This window comes from Myotis myotis, unplaced genomic scaffold (assembly GCF_014108235.1).
Source record: "Myotis myotis isolate mMyoMyo1 unplaced genomic scaffold, mMyoMyo1.p scaffold_m19_p_12, whole genome shotgun sequence".
Taxonomy (NCBI): Eukaryota; Metazoa; Chordata; class Mammalia; order Chiroptera; family Vespertilionidae; genus Myotis; species Myotis myotis.
In genome coordinates, this window is record NW_023416316.1 from 25,579,953 (window position 1) to 25,594,112 (window position 14,160).

Genomic DNA, 14,160 nt, shown 5'->3' on the forward strand with positions numbered 1-14,160 from the left:
AGCCAAAACACAGAAACAATCAAATACCCATAAATGAATGAGCAGGTAAACAAAATGTGGCCCGTGCAGACAATGGACTATGATTCCGCCATTAAAAGGAATGAAGTTCTAATACATACAATAACATGGATGAACTTTTAACACATTTTGCAAAATGAAAGGACCCAGTCGCAAAAGACCACATACTACATGATTCCATTCATATGAAAGTTAAGAACCGGAAACTCGATAGAGACAGAAAGTAGATTAGTGGTCGCCTAGGGCTGGGAAAGTGATGAGGGACCGGGGGTTCTAAACCTGACAGTGGTGATGGTTGCACAACTCTCACTAAATCCATTAAGTTGTACACTTTAAATGAGTGAATTATATGCAGGTGAATATCTCAATAAAGCTGTCAAAAATATCTGTGCAACCCTGACCGGTTTGGCTCAGTGGATGGAGTGTCGGCCTGCGGATTGAAAGGTCCCAGGTTCGATTCCGGCCAAGGGCATGTACCTTGGTTGCGGGCACATCCCCAGTAGGAGGTGTGCAAGAGGCAGCTGATCAATGTTTCTCTCTCATCGATGTTTCTAACTCTCTATCCCTCTCTCTTCCTCTCTGTGAAAAATCAATGGAATATATTTTAAAAAAAAAATCTGTGCAATGAACAAAGCATTGTTAGTTATAGAAATCACCACATATCCCAAAAATAAGGGGCCTTTTGGGAGGAGGCATTGTTATTTCCCCCAGCTAAATCTGATGAAGGTTTTTACCTAATTCTAAGATGTCAACTTTTCATGGAGTGGCTCCTCTGACTCACCTGGTGACCTCCAGGTCAGAAGGTAACATCCAGACCCTGAGGCCCAGGTCTGGCTCAGGCAGTGGCTTCGCGCCACACCAGGGCCCGCCTGCCGGCCGCCCTCACCTACCTATGAGGCAGGAGTTGTGGTAGTCGTCCGTCTGGTTCTGGTACTCCAGGATCTTCTTGCAGACGTTCTCCATACACTGCTCCAAGGTATCAGACATGCAGTCGGGCCTGGTGACCGAGCGCTTCTCCCTGCGGTAGAACTCCTGCAAGAGAAGGTTGGTGGCGTGCGGGTGAGGACTCTGGCGCCATGGTACTCTGGTCCAAGATCCTGGCATCCTCCTCCCTGCTCTCAACACCACCTAGCCTTCACTCCTGCGGTCCCCTGTGCCGGTGACCCTTGCTTCTGTCTGTCCTTTTCACCACTGCTGGTGTCACAGGGCTATGCAAGGCACAAGAGAGGGGATGGCACAATTCTATTTATCCTTCAAGGCCAGTATGGAATCTCTCTTCAATGACAGGGCTGAGGGCTTACTATGACGCGCCAAGCTGGTTACCAGACTGAGGGCCACCAATATGGATGATCCGAAGCTCCTCCCCCGAAGGACTCACAGCTCTGCGGGAGGCAGGCAGGAAAGTGCACAGACACTCCTGTGTGGAGCGTGTGCTGAAACAGGGTACCAAGCAGTTCCTGTTGGAGGACCCCTTGCTGACATGTCCCGCCTGTCTCCCTGTGGTGCCGCCATGTCTGTCACCCTCCTGCCGGGCACTGGCCTCAGGGACAGAGATGGGCTTGCTCCTCTGGGCAGACCCAGTATCTGATTACAGTTAGTGTCTAAGAAACGTTTAGGTCTGAATAAATGGCTAACTGAATGAACGAATGAGGTTTAGCTGGGTAACCATGGTCATGGGGGCTGGAACCCCTTTTCCTCAGTTTCACCCACAGGGCCCTGATCAGCAGAAGGCAGGAGGCAGAAGCAGCTGGGGGCATGCGGCCAGTGGCTGGCAGAGGGGCAGGCAGAGGCTTGTGGGCTACAGCTCTCACCTCTATGACAGTCATCAGATGCTCACTGATCTCCCAGAGGAGGGTCAGGATGACCCCTTTAAAATCCCTGCAACAAACATGAGATGGATTCCTCAACGGAGCCAGGTTTAGCTAGCACCCCTAGATGGACACAAGAGGTTAACATGTAGTTAAAGGAAAAGGCGCCGTCACTTACTCGGCCTGACGACTACGTGGCCTGTCCCAGAGCACCTGGTACCGTCTGTCTATTCTGTTGGGCTTGGTAAACCGTGTGACACTGTGGGACAAAGGTGAGTCAGTGCTCTGGAGGCCGGGGACAGGCAGGCATAGCTGAGCCTGCGGGAGCCCCACCTGAGTTGTTAGAGGCATTGATCTCCCTGTAGGCTACCTGCTTCCCACGTTTGGGGCTGAATCCTTCAAAATGCCTCTCTACTCCTCAACAGCTCTGGAGACAACCTTACTGTGGAAATCAAGCCCTGCCGCCGAACCCCACCCAAGGCCACTGAGAAGGGGGAAGGGAGCGAGGTGCTCGGCCTGCAATTTTGTATCCTTGCGACCCTGTGTGAGCCCCCAAAGAAAAGTGGGTTGAGCCACATATAGGGTTGCAAGATTTTCAAACAAAAAAAACAATGCCCCCATTTAAACTTGAATTTCATAGAAGCAACGAATAATTTTTTTAGTGTATTTCTCATGCTATCTTTGGGACATACTTACACTAAAAATATTCCATGTTTTCCTGAAATTCAAATTTAACTGGGCATCCTGAATGTTCATCAGGCAGCCCTAGCAACGTGGATTTCATTTTGTAGCCTAAACAGAAGTGTCTGTAATAATCGGCCCCCAAATGACCAGGAATTGGTTAATAGGTGACAGCTTTCCAAAGTTTTGTCCTTGTTTCCAACTTAAAACCAAACAGAGAAAAACCAAACATACTCCCCTAACCAATCACATCGGATGCCCCGCAGCTGGCCTGCCTCCCACTTCCCATGCCAGCAGCCTCCAATCAGATACACCCAAAGCCCTCCCTCTTCTCCACTATAAAGCTTTTCCACTCCTCTGCCTGCCTTTGAGTCTCCGCTAAAATGCAAGTGGCATGGCTGACTCCCTTGCTGTCACCAGTTCTGAGTAAATAGCCTTTGATTTTCTCATTTGGTTGATCTTTGTTTACTTCTGCATTGCAGATGGTCTGAGTGTTTAAGAAGACCTTCTGGAGGTATGCAAAGCCATAGTTTCTTCACCACCACTTGCTCAAAACCAGGAATTAAACCACATCAATGAGGACTCACAGAAGACCAAGAAAGTTTGTGGCCTGCTCTCCCCCTTTTGTAAAAGCCACGTTGGGTGTTAACCAGAACTCATGCTCACTGAGCCGTGAGTCTAATCACTCCAGGGCGGCACAGTGGGCAGAGCACGTGGCTGGAAGGCAGAGGCCCAGGTTCCTCCTAAGGTTCTGTGATGTCACCCAAAGAAAGCCATCTCCAGGGTCCAGCTTTCTGTTCAGTATGATGTGCATGGGAAGGTAGAGGGCTTGGATCCACTAGCCATCACCTTGGTCACCACTGAATTCTCAGACAGGCTCTCTAAGAGGGAATGAGCGCAGATATGACCAAAACCAGCATCAGAGCTGGACCCTCACTGCGTCCCTTGGAGTCTTGAAGCTGTGGGCACAGGTGGCACATCCTGATGACAGACTCTGGTAAAGTAACAGGGCGGTCTCTGGCCTCCATTTAGGGAGACAAGGTTGGGGTCTGGGAAGGGGAGATCTTGGGCAGCCCAGCGTCCCTACCTCCCTACTGAGGTGGCATTGGCACTGGACAAGGTCTTTGCAGAGTGTTCTCCCTGGTTCCGGTGTCGCTTGAAGCCTTTGGGTGACAATCGCCCAGGACAAGAACAGAGGAACCCAGGTGAGTATGGACCGGGTGGCACCATTGGCTTCCCCACTGCCAGTGCCCTGCGACTCACAGGCCTGCTTGCTTTTACCTGTCGGCCATCGAGTTTTGTCACCTGGGAAAACTGAGAATCTTGAGTCCTGAAATCTGAAAACAAAGGAAAGGATGTGAGGTTTTTCCTAGTGATCATGAGCATAGCTCATGCCAGTCACTGAGCACCACCCCGGTTAGCACACAACACAACATGACTTCATCCTATCATGAGCCCCATTTTAGAGGAGAAAACGGAGGCTCTGAGAGGAGAGGTCCCTTGTTTAAGATCACAGGCTTTCAGGGGTGGGCTCCCATGGGAACCCAGTGTATGTGACTCCAAAGCCAGTTCCTGAAGGCTCAGGGCATGGGCCCCGGTGGCAGGGCCCCGGAGTGCACCCCAGGGCCACTCACTGCAGGATCTTCTTGACCACATCGATAGCTGGGTCTTCAATCATGGGCCTCCCCATGCGGCTTGGCTGGGCAAAGGACTCAGGGGTGACCACATCTACCTTGGCCTCCTCTTCAAGGACTTCTGAAGACACCAGGATGTCACTCTCGTTGTCCAGGTCAGTTAAGGTGGTGCTCTGCAGGCCAGAGAGAAAGGCCCGAGTATGCGGGCCCAGCCTAGGTGCCAGGGAGGCAGACAGGCTGGGTTCACATTCCAGCAGCACTTTGCTCAGGTGCTGCAGCGGGAGGCCAGCTGACTGACCATGTTGAGCCTCTGCTTTCCCATTTATAAAACAGGAACGGTCACATCTCTTTTGGAGGGCCACTCACGCATGCATGCCTGCATGCCAACTTTCAACAATGTTCCCTGTGTGCCTGCTCTCTGCAAGGCCCTGCCTGGGTCCCTGGACATGGAGTGAAGAGGCCACATGGGCCCTTGCCCTCATGGACCTTAAAGTCTAGTCAGAGAGACAGACATTTAATACATATCAAGTAAATGTTTGGTCACAATGGGGACCAGTACTGTAAAGGAAAAGTCCCAGTGTCTTCTATGAGACTGAGGGTCATGGACCTGTAAGGCTGGCCTGTGGGTGTTCCCAGGCAATGCTTTTAACTAATAGATGAACGCATGGATGGGTGAGTCGCCAACTCCCCCTTGAGGTGGACCTTAAAAAAAGGGTCAGAGTGGTGGCTCACAATGAGAGTTCAGTTACACTGTCCCCTCCTTTATTCTGAGTCATGACACTGCAGAGGGCTGTAAGAGGGAAGGCCCCAGCTGGACTTCTAAGATTGTCAGGAGCAGCAGTGGTGGCGCGATGGAGGCTTAGTGTTGATGGTGTGGTGGGAAGAGCCTCCCCTTAGAAGGAAAGGCTGGTTCAAAACCTGGCAGGGTCTGAGGGTAACTAGAGCAGAACGTGAGGGGTGTCCATTTATGCTGCTAGAGGCTGCTGTATAAGTCTGATGAAAGTGATATCTGGGGGAGGGGGGGGGCAAAGTGGCATCTTGGGGATACCAGAAAAATGAAGAGGCCATGGAGGGTGGATTGCACAGGTTGCTGCATAGGTCTGATTTTACCCAGAGGGCAGGTGAGTGACAGTCACAATGGCCTTTTCTAGGGTTTGGTCTGGTTGCAGCTCAGGAAACAGATCATGGAAGGAAGTGAGAAGCTAAAGACAGCCAGGGGGCAAGAGACTAGGGGATTTGGATGAGGTGGTAGGGGTGGGTAGAGAGAAGCTGGTGGCCGCTCATGGGTTTGGGTGGGAAGGAAGAGGCTGAAAAGTGAGGCTCCCCTGAGAGCTGGTGGGTGGAGTGAGCGGAGGGCCCTGATGGGGGAGAGGAGGTGGTATCAGGAGGTGAAGGATCCTCTAAGAGACCAATGCAGGGAAGTGGCCCATCTTGGATGTGGACCCAGATCTGACTGCACAGCCTGTGGCCTTTCCAAGGCACCCCATAGGCCTGATGTCCAGCAGGGGCCTGGGAGCGCCCTCCTTCCTCCCTTGGGCTTTGCTGAGCCCTGCATTCTCCAATAGCTCACCCCCACTTCCCCGCCACCCCGTTCCATGCCTTACAGCAAACACCACTTGAGTTATAGACGCGTGCTTCCGCTTGCAGTTGAGGTACTGAATCCTCTGGCTCAGTTTTTCTTTCCAAGTTTGTATGAAGCCATGGAAGTCTTCAGTGGCCACTACCTAGTGAGAACATGGGAGAAGAAAGCCGCGGGAAGCAGGCTGCAGGAGGGCGGGCTGATTCCATCTGAATCTCAGGAAGGGGAGCTGGCTGGTGAGAATGCCCCTTGGTTGGATGGAGGCCCCTCACTTGCAGGAAGGGCTCTGGGGGAGCGGCTGACTCTCCCAGGCTGCTGCACTGGGACAGCAGCTCCTCCAGCGGATAGGGCATTGGGAGTTCCATTACCGGGTCTACAGATTTGTTCTCGGCAAGTGATTTAAATATATTTGACTCAGTCTCCCCATCTGCATGATGGGGACAAAGAATGCTTCCCTAGGATTTCTCCTGGATCTTAACACGCTAGGTTCAGAAGGAAATGTTTGGCCCCAGATGGCAAGGGTGTGCAGAAGTGAAATGACCACAACTTTCTGGAGGGGCATCTCCAGGACAATGTCACATGCACACAGCGCTAGAGTAGCAATCCCACGGCCCATGCCCCACAGGTGTGTAGGCGAGCACAGTGAGGTGCTGGGGACATAGAGAAACATCGGCATCAAAATACAGGAGTCATGAGTGGCTCTGCAGGAAATGAGAACAACATGAGTGATGTGTGTTCTCCACTCTGCTTTGGGGATGTTGGGACTTTTTCCAAGAAGCATGTGTTACTCTGCAAGAAAAAGCAATAAAGACAGAAAAATAAATGTCCTCTATTGTTAGACAATGAAACCTTCATCAGTTGCTGAAATGAAAGAGAAAGGACTCTCTCACTGGACTCTAGCTGCCTGCCTGGGATTAAGTAGGGAGGCTCCAAGGCCCCTTGTGCTGGAGAACCCTTGACCGTCTAAGTGTATTTCCAGCTTATGATTCCAGCATGAGGCATCTTTACCATTCATAGCTTAGCACCTACTGAGCACTTACATTTTTATCTCCCCTTGAGTTTCGATACATTTCTACTTTGCTTTGAAGCTGTTCCAGAGAAGAATTTAATCCATCTGCTTGTGAATTAGATTTTGCCACCTAGAAAAGACAGAAGTTCCAAGGTTTGTTTCTAGAATACTGATTTTGATCAGGAAAATGTTTAGTGAAACATATTACCTGAGAAATGAATTAAATACTGGAAAAATTAAATCAGGAGGGGGAAAAGGCACAATCTTATCAGAAACTTGGTCAATGTGTGTTTTAAAGATTTTTTTAAATTGTCAAATAGATAAGGCTTAAAAATAAAATTGGTGACTCACAGCACTGGCTGAGGGTGTGGGTATGTTTCTAGGAATTTATCCATTTCTTATAGGTTATCCTTTTGGTTGGCATATAATTGGTAATAGTAGTCTTTTCTGATCCTTTGTATTTCTGTGGTATCAGTTGCAATGTCTTTTATTTCTGATTTTATTTGAATCTTGTCTCTTTTTTTCTTAGTCAGTCTAGTTAAAGGTTTGTCAATTTTATCTTCAAAAAATCAGCTTAGTTTCATTGATCTTTTGTATGGTTTTCTAGTCTCTATTTCGTTTATTTCTGATCTGACCTTTAGGTATTTCCTTCATTCTGCTAAAGTTTATTCTTCTTTTTATGTTTTTCTTTTTTTTTTTAGTTCCTTGAGGTGCTCAGCTAGATTGTTTGAGATCTTTGACCTGGACTCACATTTTGGCCGTACCATTTAAGAGCTCTGTGTCCGTGACTAAGTCACGTACTCTCTGAGTGTTTCTCTCTCTCTAAAATGGGGATTAAAAGCAGTGCTTGCTTTGTACAGTTCTTGTAAGGACTAATATAGCCAATCAAAATAAGTCCATTAACATTCAAAGAACTGAATGAATGTCAGAAGCTATGCCGATTTAATCTGTTTTCCTGGAGGAGTGCAAGTCCCATGGGGCAGAGACCACACCAGTACCCTCAGCTTCTAGGGCAGTGACGGCATGCAGGTGCATGTGTGTGTGTGTGTGTGTGTGTGTGTGAGAGAGAGAGAGAGAGAGAGAGAGAGAGAGAGAGAGAGAGAGAGAGAGAGAGAGAAACAGACACCAGATGAAGAATTAATCGGTCCCACCTCACACTTAATGTTCACTTGCAGATTTGTCAGCAACCGCTGGATTTTCTCTAAGAAAATAAGGTCCACAGACAGGTTATGGATCTTACTTTCAAACTTGTTGATAAAATCATTGGCCTGTAAATAAATATAGACGGTAAGGGAGGGAGGCTTAATTGGGCACTTTGGGGCTTCAGAAGCAGAGGGGGACAGGCTCAATTAATGGTTGGAAAGGGGGCCTGACTGGCCTCGTTGACCTTGTAACCAGGTATCCTGGGAGCCTGGCTGGAGGTCAAGGGTGGGGCTCACCCACCTGCTCCAGGTATTCGCTCTCCATCTTCTCCATGTTGATCATGATGGAGCTTTCAACAACCTCTATCCGGGTAGCTTCCTTCTCTAGTCGATTACACAGTGACTGAATTTCTTCAGGAGAAAAGTTGCCTCCCTCTGAAAACAACCTGAAAATAATTTGGGAGACATAGAAGCCACTGATCAGACCTGAAACTTTCTGTTCATCCCAAATATGTGGTTAATAAGGCTTTAAATTAAAAGTACAAGATCAAGGTAAAATGAATGCAGGTAAGTCAAGGACAGAAGCAGGAAAATAACCCAAATGCCCATCGAGGGATGGGTGGATAAACAAAATGCAGTATATGTGCACAATAGAATCGCATTCAGCCTTAAGAAGGGAGGAAACTCTGGCACATGCTACAACATGGATGAATGTTGAAGACATTATGCTACGTGAAATAAGCCAGACACACAAAAGGACAAATGTTGTGTGATTCCACTTCCAATGAGGTATCTGGAGGCAGAAAATCGAATGGTGGCTGTCAGGGGCTGGGGGAAAGGAGAACGGGAGTTAGTACAGGATGAGTTCAGAGTTTCAGTTTGCAAAGATAAAAAAGTTCCGGAGATGGATGATGGTGATGGCAGCACAACACTGCAAATACACTTAATACTACTGAATTGAACATCTGAAAATGGTTAAAATGGATAGTTTTATGTTATGTACATCTTGTCACAATAAAAGACTAAAGGGGACATGACCAACTCTCAACAGAGAAAGCCTGGTGGCCGCAGAGGCCTGGACGCTGGCTCCCACCTGCTGTGCTTGATGAAGTCAATGTTGGTATAGCGAAGCTTGCCCAGGCTCTCCTCCAAGTACTGGCGGAAGCTGCGCAGGGACACCTGGATGACATCGACGTAGCTAAGCAGCTCCCGGTTCAGGGTGCTGCTGAGAGTGACCAGCCTGGGGACATGGGAGGGGCAGGGCGGTGACTGGCACGGGAGGCCAACCCGGAAGGCTGCTTGGGCTCCACTGCTGTGCCCAGCTGTGAGGCCACCAGCAGCACTGCCCATCGTCTCTGCACAGCAAAAGAGGCATTAGAAGGAAGTTCAAAGGGCCGGCATGTGCGGGACACAGTGTGGAACTCTCAGTGTGCGGGGTCAGAGGGCCCCTCTCTCCTCACTCCAGCCCCTGACACCAAATTGGTAAAAGAATCCCCGGGTCCTACTGAATCTTGTCCTCCCTCCGGCACCCTTGCTCTAACTCCCAGCAGCATGGCTCCTGTTCCCCGGGGCTCCCCGGAATGAGTGCCCTGCAGGTTTCCTCTTCACACCCAAGTCCACCCTAACCAGTTGCCTCTTGTGTAGCTGATCACTGTGCAGAGACCTGTGAGGCCTCCTCGCCTGTTACCAGACTGAGCCTCCCTGAGCACGCAAGAGCCCCCATCCCAAATCCCTGCATGGCCTCCTGGAACCCCTTGCTCTGCCCTGAGCACATCTCTACCTCCAGTGGGGCCAGTGCCCCTTCCTGATGGGAGAATTCTGCCCCTACCCACCTTCCTCTATCCTGATTGCCCTGGACGGAAGGGGACATTTCAGGATATATTGTCTGCATAGAGCACCCTTTGTTCTCTCTGGCTGCTCACCTGCCCCGGCCCCCGAGCCCCAGACAGATGTTTCACACTAGGACTCTGACTCGCGTGCAGAGGTGAATTGAAAAGAGAAGGTTGCTCCATGGCCTGGAAAACCCCGATTCTTTTATCCACCAGAGGGACCCCTCCTCTGACAGCAGCCGCCCGGCTATGTTCTAGGCCCACAAGGCCAGGGCGGGGACTCCAGGGCCCTTACTTCTGGCTCTTGGTGGCATTCAGGAAGATGTGTTCCATGTCATTAATCTTGCTGCGGAAGTTTTTAGTCTTCACGTTCTGCTCCTCTTGGAACTGGGAGAACATCAGCTTCTCCTTCTTCAGCGCCTCCAGCACCCCGGCACAGTGGCTGTCCAAACGCTCTTGGTGAAGCAAGAGCTCGGCTGAAATGAACGAGGGAGCTGAGGTCCTCTGGACCCCGAGTCGCCTCAGGATATCCCTTTCCCTGACATGACGGCTGCCCTTCCCAGGCTGCCGCAGAGCAGGGACAATGGAGGACAATGTCCCTTATTCTGCCCTGCTGCCCTCACCGGGGCGAGGCCTGGGAATGGGCACAGATATCAGGGAGGCCAATTTGAAACTGCCCCCGCGTCTCTAACTGGAGAGGAAGCTCTGCCCAGCTATGGTAGGGAGGTCTCTGCTGGTGGAGACGCTCTGCCTACAGCTAAAGGGAACAAGGCCTGGGAGATGGAGGGCCCCAGAGAAGCAACCTGGGAGCAGGTGGGATAGGGGCAAGGTGTTGGGGAGGTCAGGGATCTCGGTGAGAGGGCCTGGGAGCAAACACCCAGCCCACAGCTGGGCTGTTGAGGGTGGTTCCTTTTGATCATTTCCAATGAGCCTGAATTCCAGTGGACTTCTAAGATGTAGTAAAAAGAACCGGGATTTGGCTTCAAAAGATCTATCACAGGGCTTTAGAGCTAGCAGACAGGCCCAGCTCACCCTATCTGACCTCCCTATCGCTGGGAGAGGTGAAAGTGCTGTGGTCCCAGTGCCAATCAAAAATGAATGGTGTGGCTCTGGGACATTGCTTCTCTGGCCTTGACTTCCACATGGTGCATTGGGCCAGGGAGCCAGGGAGGGGGAGGAAACCAGCCTTTGGAAAGCATCTTACTTATATTTATAGTTGATGCACATTTTTCAGATGAAGACAATGGGGTTCCAAAAGTCAAGAAGGTCTCCTGAGGCCACAAGCACTGGGGCTCCAGGCCAGGTTGCCTGATTCCACAACCATTTCACCACCCCGGGTGGGATCCGGTGGGAACTGTCTGAAGGTCTGTGATGGAACTTGAAATGTGACCCAAGTGAAAACCTAACAGGGGTCATGGAAGGATCCAATTAAACGTGTGCCCCCGCCCCCATTACTGGAGCCCTCTGCCTAAGAAAGAAAAGGCACCACTTTTAAGTGTTATAAATTATAAGCAGAAATTACTGGCTACCACTTCGGGAGGCTTGTGGCTTATATGAGTTGCTGACGGTTCCTCACTGTATCACTGCCACTAACAACATCCTCTTCTACAGGTAAGAGACAGACCGGAGAAGTCAGGTAACCTGGCTGAGTCACACAGCTACAGTGGTTGAGCCTGACAGCTCTGATTCCGGAGCTACAGGCTTGCCTCTGGAGCATCCACCATATATCTGACAGGTATGTGAACAGATCTGGCGTCCACACAGCTAAAACAGGACAATACTCTTCATTTCAATATTCTAATGCCTCTTTAAAAAAAAACAACTACTATTGTACTGGGCTGCATATCTGGCACTTCGGCCAGAGGGGGCGCGCTGTGCTGTCTGTTCCTAAAACACATAGATAGGAAGGTACTGACATCAGGCCAGGCCTTGAGATATGGTCTCACGGCCCCTTCTCAATATGCTGTACTCTCTGTTCCTAAAACACATAGATAGGAAGGTAATGATGCTATACTGTGTCGGGAATTAAGGTTTTGTAACTTTGTGGGTTTTGCAAATAAAATACTGTAATTCCTGTAATCGGCACTGCAGTTCAGCCTTTGCTTCGGCGGGGTGCTGTGACTGTAGTCAGCTGGCCAACTTAATAAAGGCTCTTAAATTTAAATTCTGAGTCGGTGGTCTATCTCGCTGAGTGAACCCATAACACTATTAAAACATTTTGAATGAGTCTTCTTGAGTACTACCTTCTTGGCCAGCCTGGGAGAAGCAAACCCTTACACACATGGTGTGACAACAAGATAAAGGTTGTGTGGTGCAAACTGGGGCAGCGAGTGAGTGTGGCGCTGTGGTGGCACAGACACCAGGGGTCTGGAGCAGGGCCGCCTTCCCAGGCAGGGACTGTACCTGCCCTGACGTTGTGGATGTCCTTTTCAATGTGCTCTGCTCTTGGCTGGTGCAGGTGCAGACGCAGCTCCAGTTCTGAATCCAGCTGATCAATCTTGGTGGACACGATGACCCGGGCACTGAGAGAACATTGGTCAAACCACTTCTCTAAGTGCTCGAAAAAGCCAGCTCGAAGCCTGAGGGAGAGACCAGTGAGGGTCATTCTGACGGCAATCGGGGTCTACGAGAGATCTTTCCATATTGATAAAGTATTTTGCCCTTTCACTCTTTCTTTCTTATTTTATTTCCCCAAAACACTGTGTTTTTGGTGTGGGTGGATCATAAATCTTTAACCATACCCCTGCTGGAGGACACTGGATGGGTTTCAACCATTTGTTCTTACAGAAAAGGCCACAGTGGATAACCTTGTACATATGTCAAGTGTAGACGCATTTCTATAGGGCAAATTCCCTGAAATGGAATTGTTAAATCAAAGGCTAAAATACATGTGTGATTCTTGAAGATACAACCAAAGTACTTCTACTTCAAGGCAACTTGAACTCTCATCAGCAGTGAGGAACAGTTCCTACTTCTCCATAGCCTCAGAGTGCATTGTCAAACTTTTAAATTTGACAACTTTGTCATATTATGACTGAGATTGAGCATATTTTCATTTGTGGAAGACTATTGTATTTCTTTTTCTGAATACTATCCATTAATATATTTTGCCCATTTCTCTACTGTGTAACTGCTTGTTTTTATTAATCTCTTTATACAATACAGGAGCTCTTTATATATTGGGAACATGAGGTCCTTTGACTGTGATGTGCGTCGCAAATATTTCCCCAGTTTATCATGTCTTCCTTTTTATTTTATTTTATTTTATTTTTTTGTCTTCCTTTTTAAAAGTTATGTTGACAGCTGTGTATTGTAAAGATGTCAGTTCTCCCCAAATTTATCTATAGATTCAATGAGATTAAAAAAACAACACACACAACTCAGCAGATGTCCTCTTATTGAAACTGATGAGCTGAATTCAAATTTATATAGAAATACCAATGGTCAAGGATAGTTAAGACAACCTTGGAGAAGAGCAGATTTGGAAGACTTACACTTTGAGATACTGAGACTTGGTATAAAGATACAGTGCTCAAGCAAGGTGAGGTGGTGATGCAAGGATATACGCACAGAGCAAAAGAAAGAGGCACAGCAGAGCAGTGGGGAGAGAAGAGTTTTCCAAATGACCTGGGGTCAACTGGTTATCCATATGGGAAGAAATTAATGTTGACTCCTACCTCACACCATACACAAAAATCAATTCCAGGTGGATTTACATCTAAATGGGGAAGTTTAAAACAATGTCTTGTGGCAGATAACATAGGACAATATTTTCATGACCTGGGGCAAGCAAAGATTTCTTAGATAGGACACAAATTACACTAACCCTAATGAAAAAATTTATGATTAGGAACTTATTACAAATTAGAAATTCTGTTCATCAAAAGATACCTTTAAAAGAATAAAATAAAGTGCCCTACCCGGGTTGGCTCAGTGGTTGGAGTGTCAGCCCTCAGACTGAAAAGTCCTGGGTTCAATTCCGGTCAAGGGCACATACCACATACGTGGGTTGCAGGCTTGATCCCCAGTGCTGTTCAGGCATGTGGGGGAGGCAATCAATCAATGTGTCTCTCTCACATCAATGTTTCTTTCTGTCTCTCCCCCTCCTTTCCACTATGTCTAAAAATCAATGGAAAAAATATCCTCAGGTGATGATTAACCAAAAAAAAAGAAAAAAGAAAGAAAAGAAAAAAAGAAAGAAGGAAAAGAAACGGGGGGAAAAAAAAGAGTAAAAAAGGTAAGCAAAGAGAGGGAATGAATATTTGCCATGCATTTACCTGACAATAACCTCATATCTAGTGGAAGTAACTAATTCATATGAGTCAGGAGAAAAAAGATAGATAATCCACCAGAAAAAAAAAAATGGGCAAAAGATAAAGTAACCAAATGGTCAGTAAGTATATAAAAAGGTGCACAACATCATTACTCATCAGAAAAATAAATATAAAACCACAATAAAG

General features: G+C 48.3%; 1 protein-coding gene across 1 annotated transcript in view; it reads right to left on the reverse strand.

Annotated features, from left to right (window-relative positions):
- Positions 1-14,160, reverse strand: part of CCDC180 (coiled-coil domain containing 180) — a 48,117-nt gene that overhangs the window by 9,103 nt on the left and 24,854 nt on the right. Inside the window, exons 19-31 of the mRNA XM_036329097.1 lie at positions 12,104-12,279; positions 9,996-10,176; positions 8,965-9,111; positions 8,173-8,317; positions 7,881-7,997; positions 6,761-6,859; positions 5,746-5,865; positions 4,142-4,314; positions 3,789-3,844; positions 3,595-3,670; positions 2,005-2,085; positions 1,830-1,896; positions 909-1,050 (exon numbers count right to left, since the gene is read on the reverse strand). Coding sequence (XP_036184990.1) covers positions 909-1,050; positions 1,830-1,896; positions 2,005-2,085; positions 3,595-3,670; positions 3,789-3,844; positions 4,142-4,314; positions 5,746-5,865; positions 6,761-6,859; positions 7,881-7,997; positions 8,173-8,317; positions 8,965-9,111; positions 9,996-10,176; positions 12,104-12,279 — 1,580 coding nt within the window. The remainder of the gene's footprint in view (positions 1-908; positions 1,051-1,829; positions 1,897-2,004; positions 2,086-3,594; positions 3,671-3,788; positions 3,845-4,141; positions 4,315-5,745; positions 5,866-6,760; positions 6,860-7,880; positions 7,998-8,172; positions 8,318-8,964; positions 9,112-9,995; positions 10,177-12,103; positions 12,280-14,160) is intronic.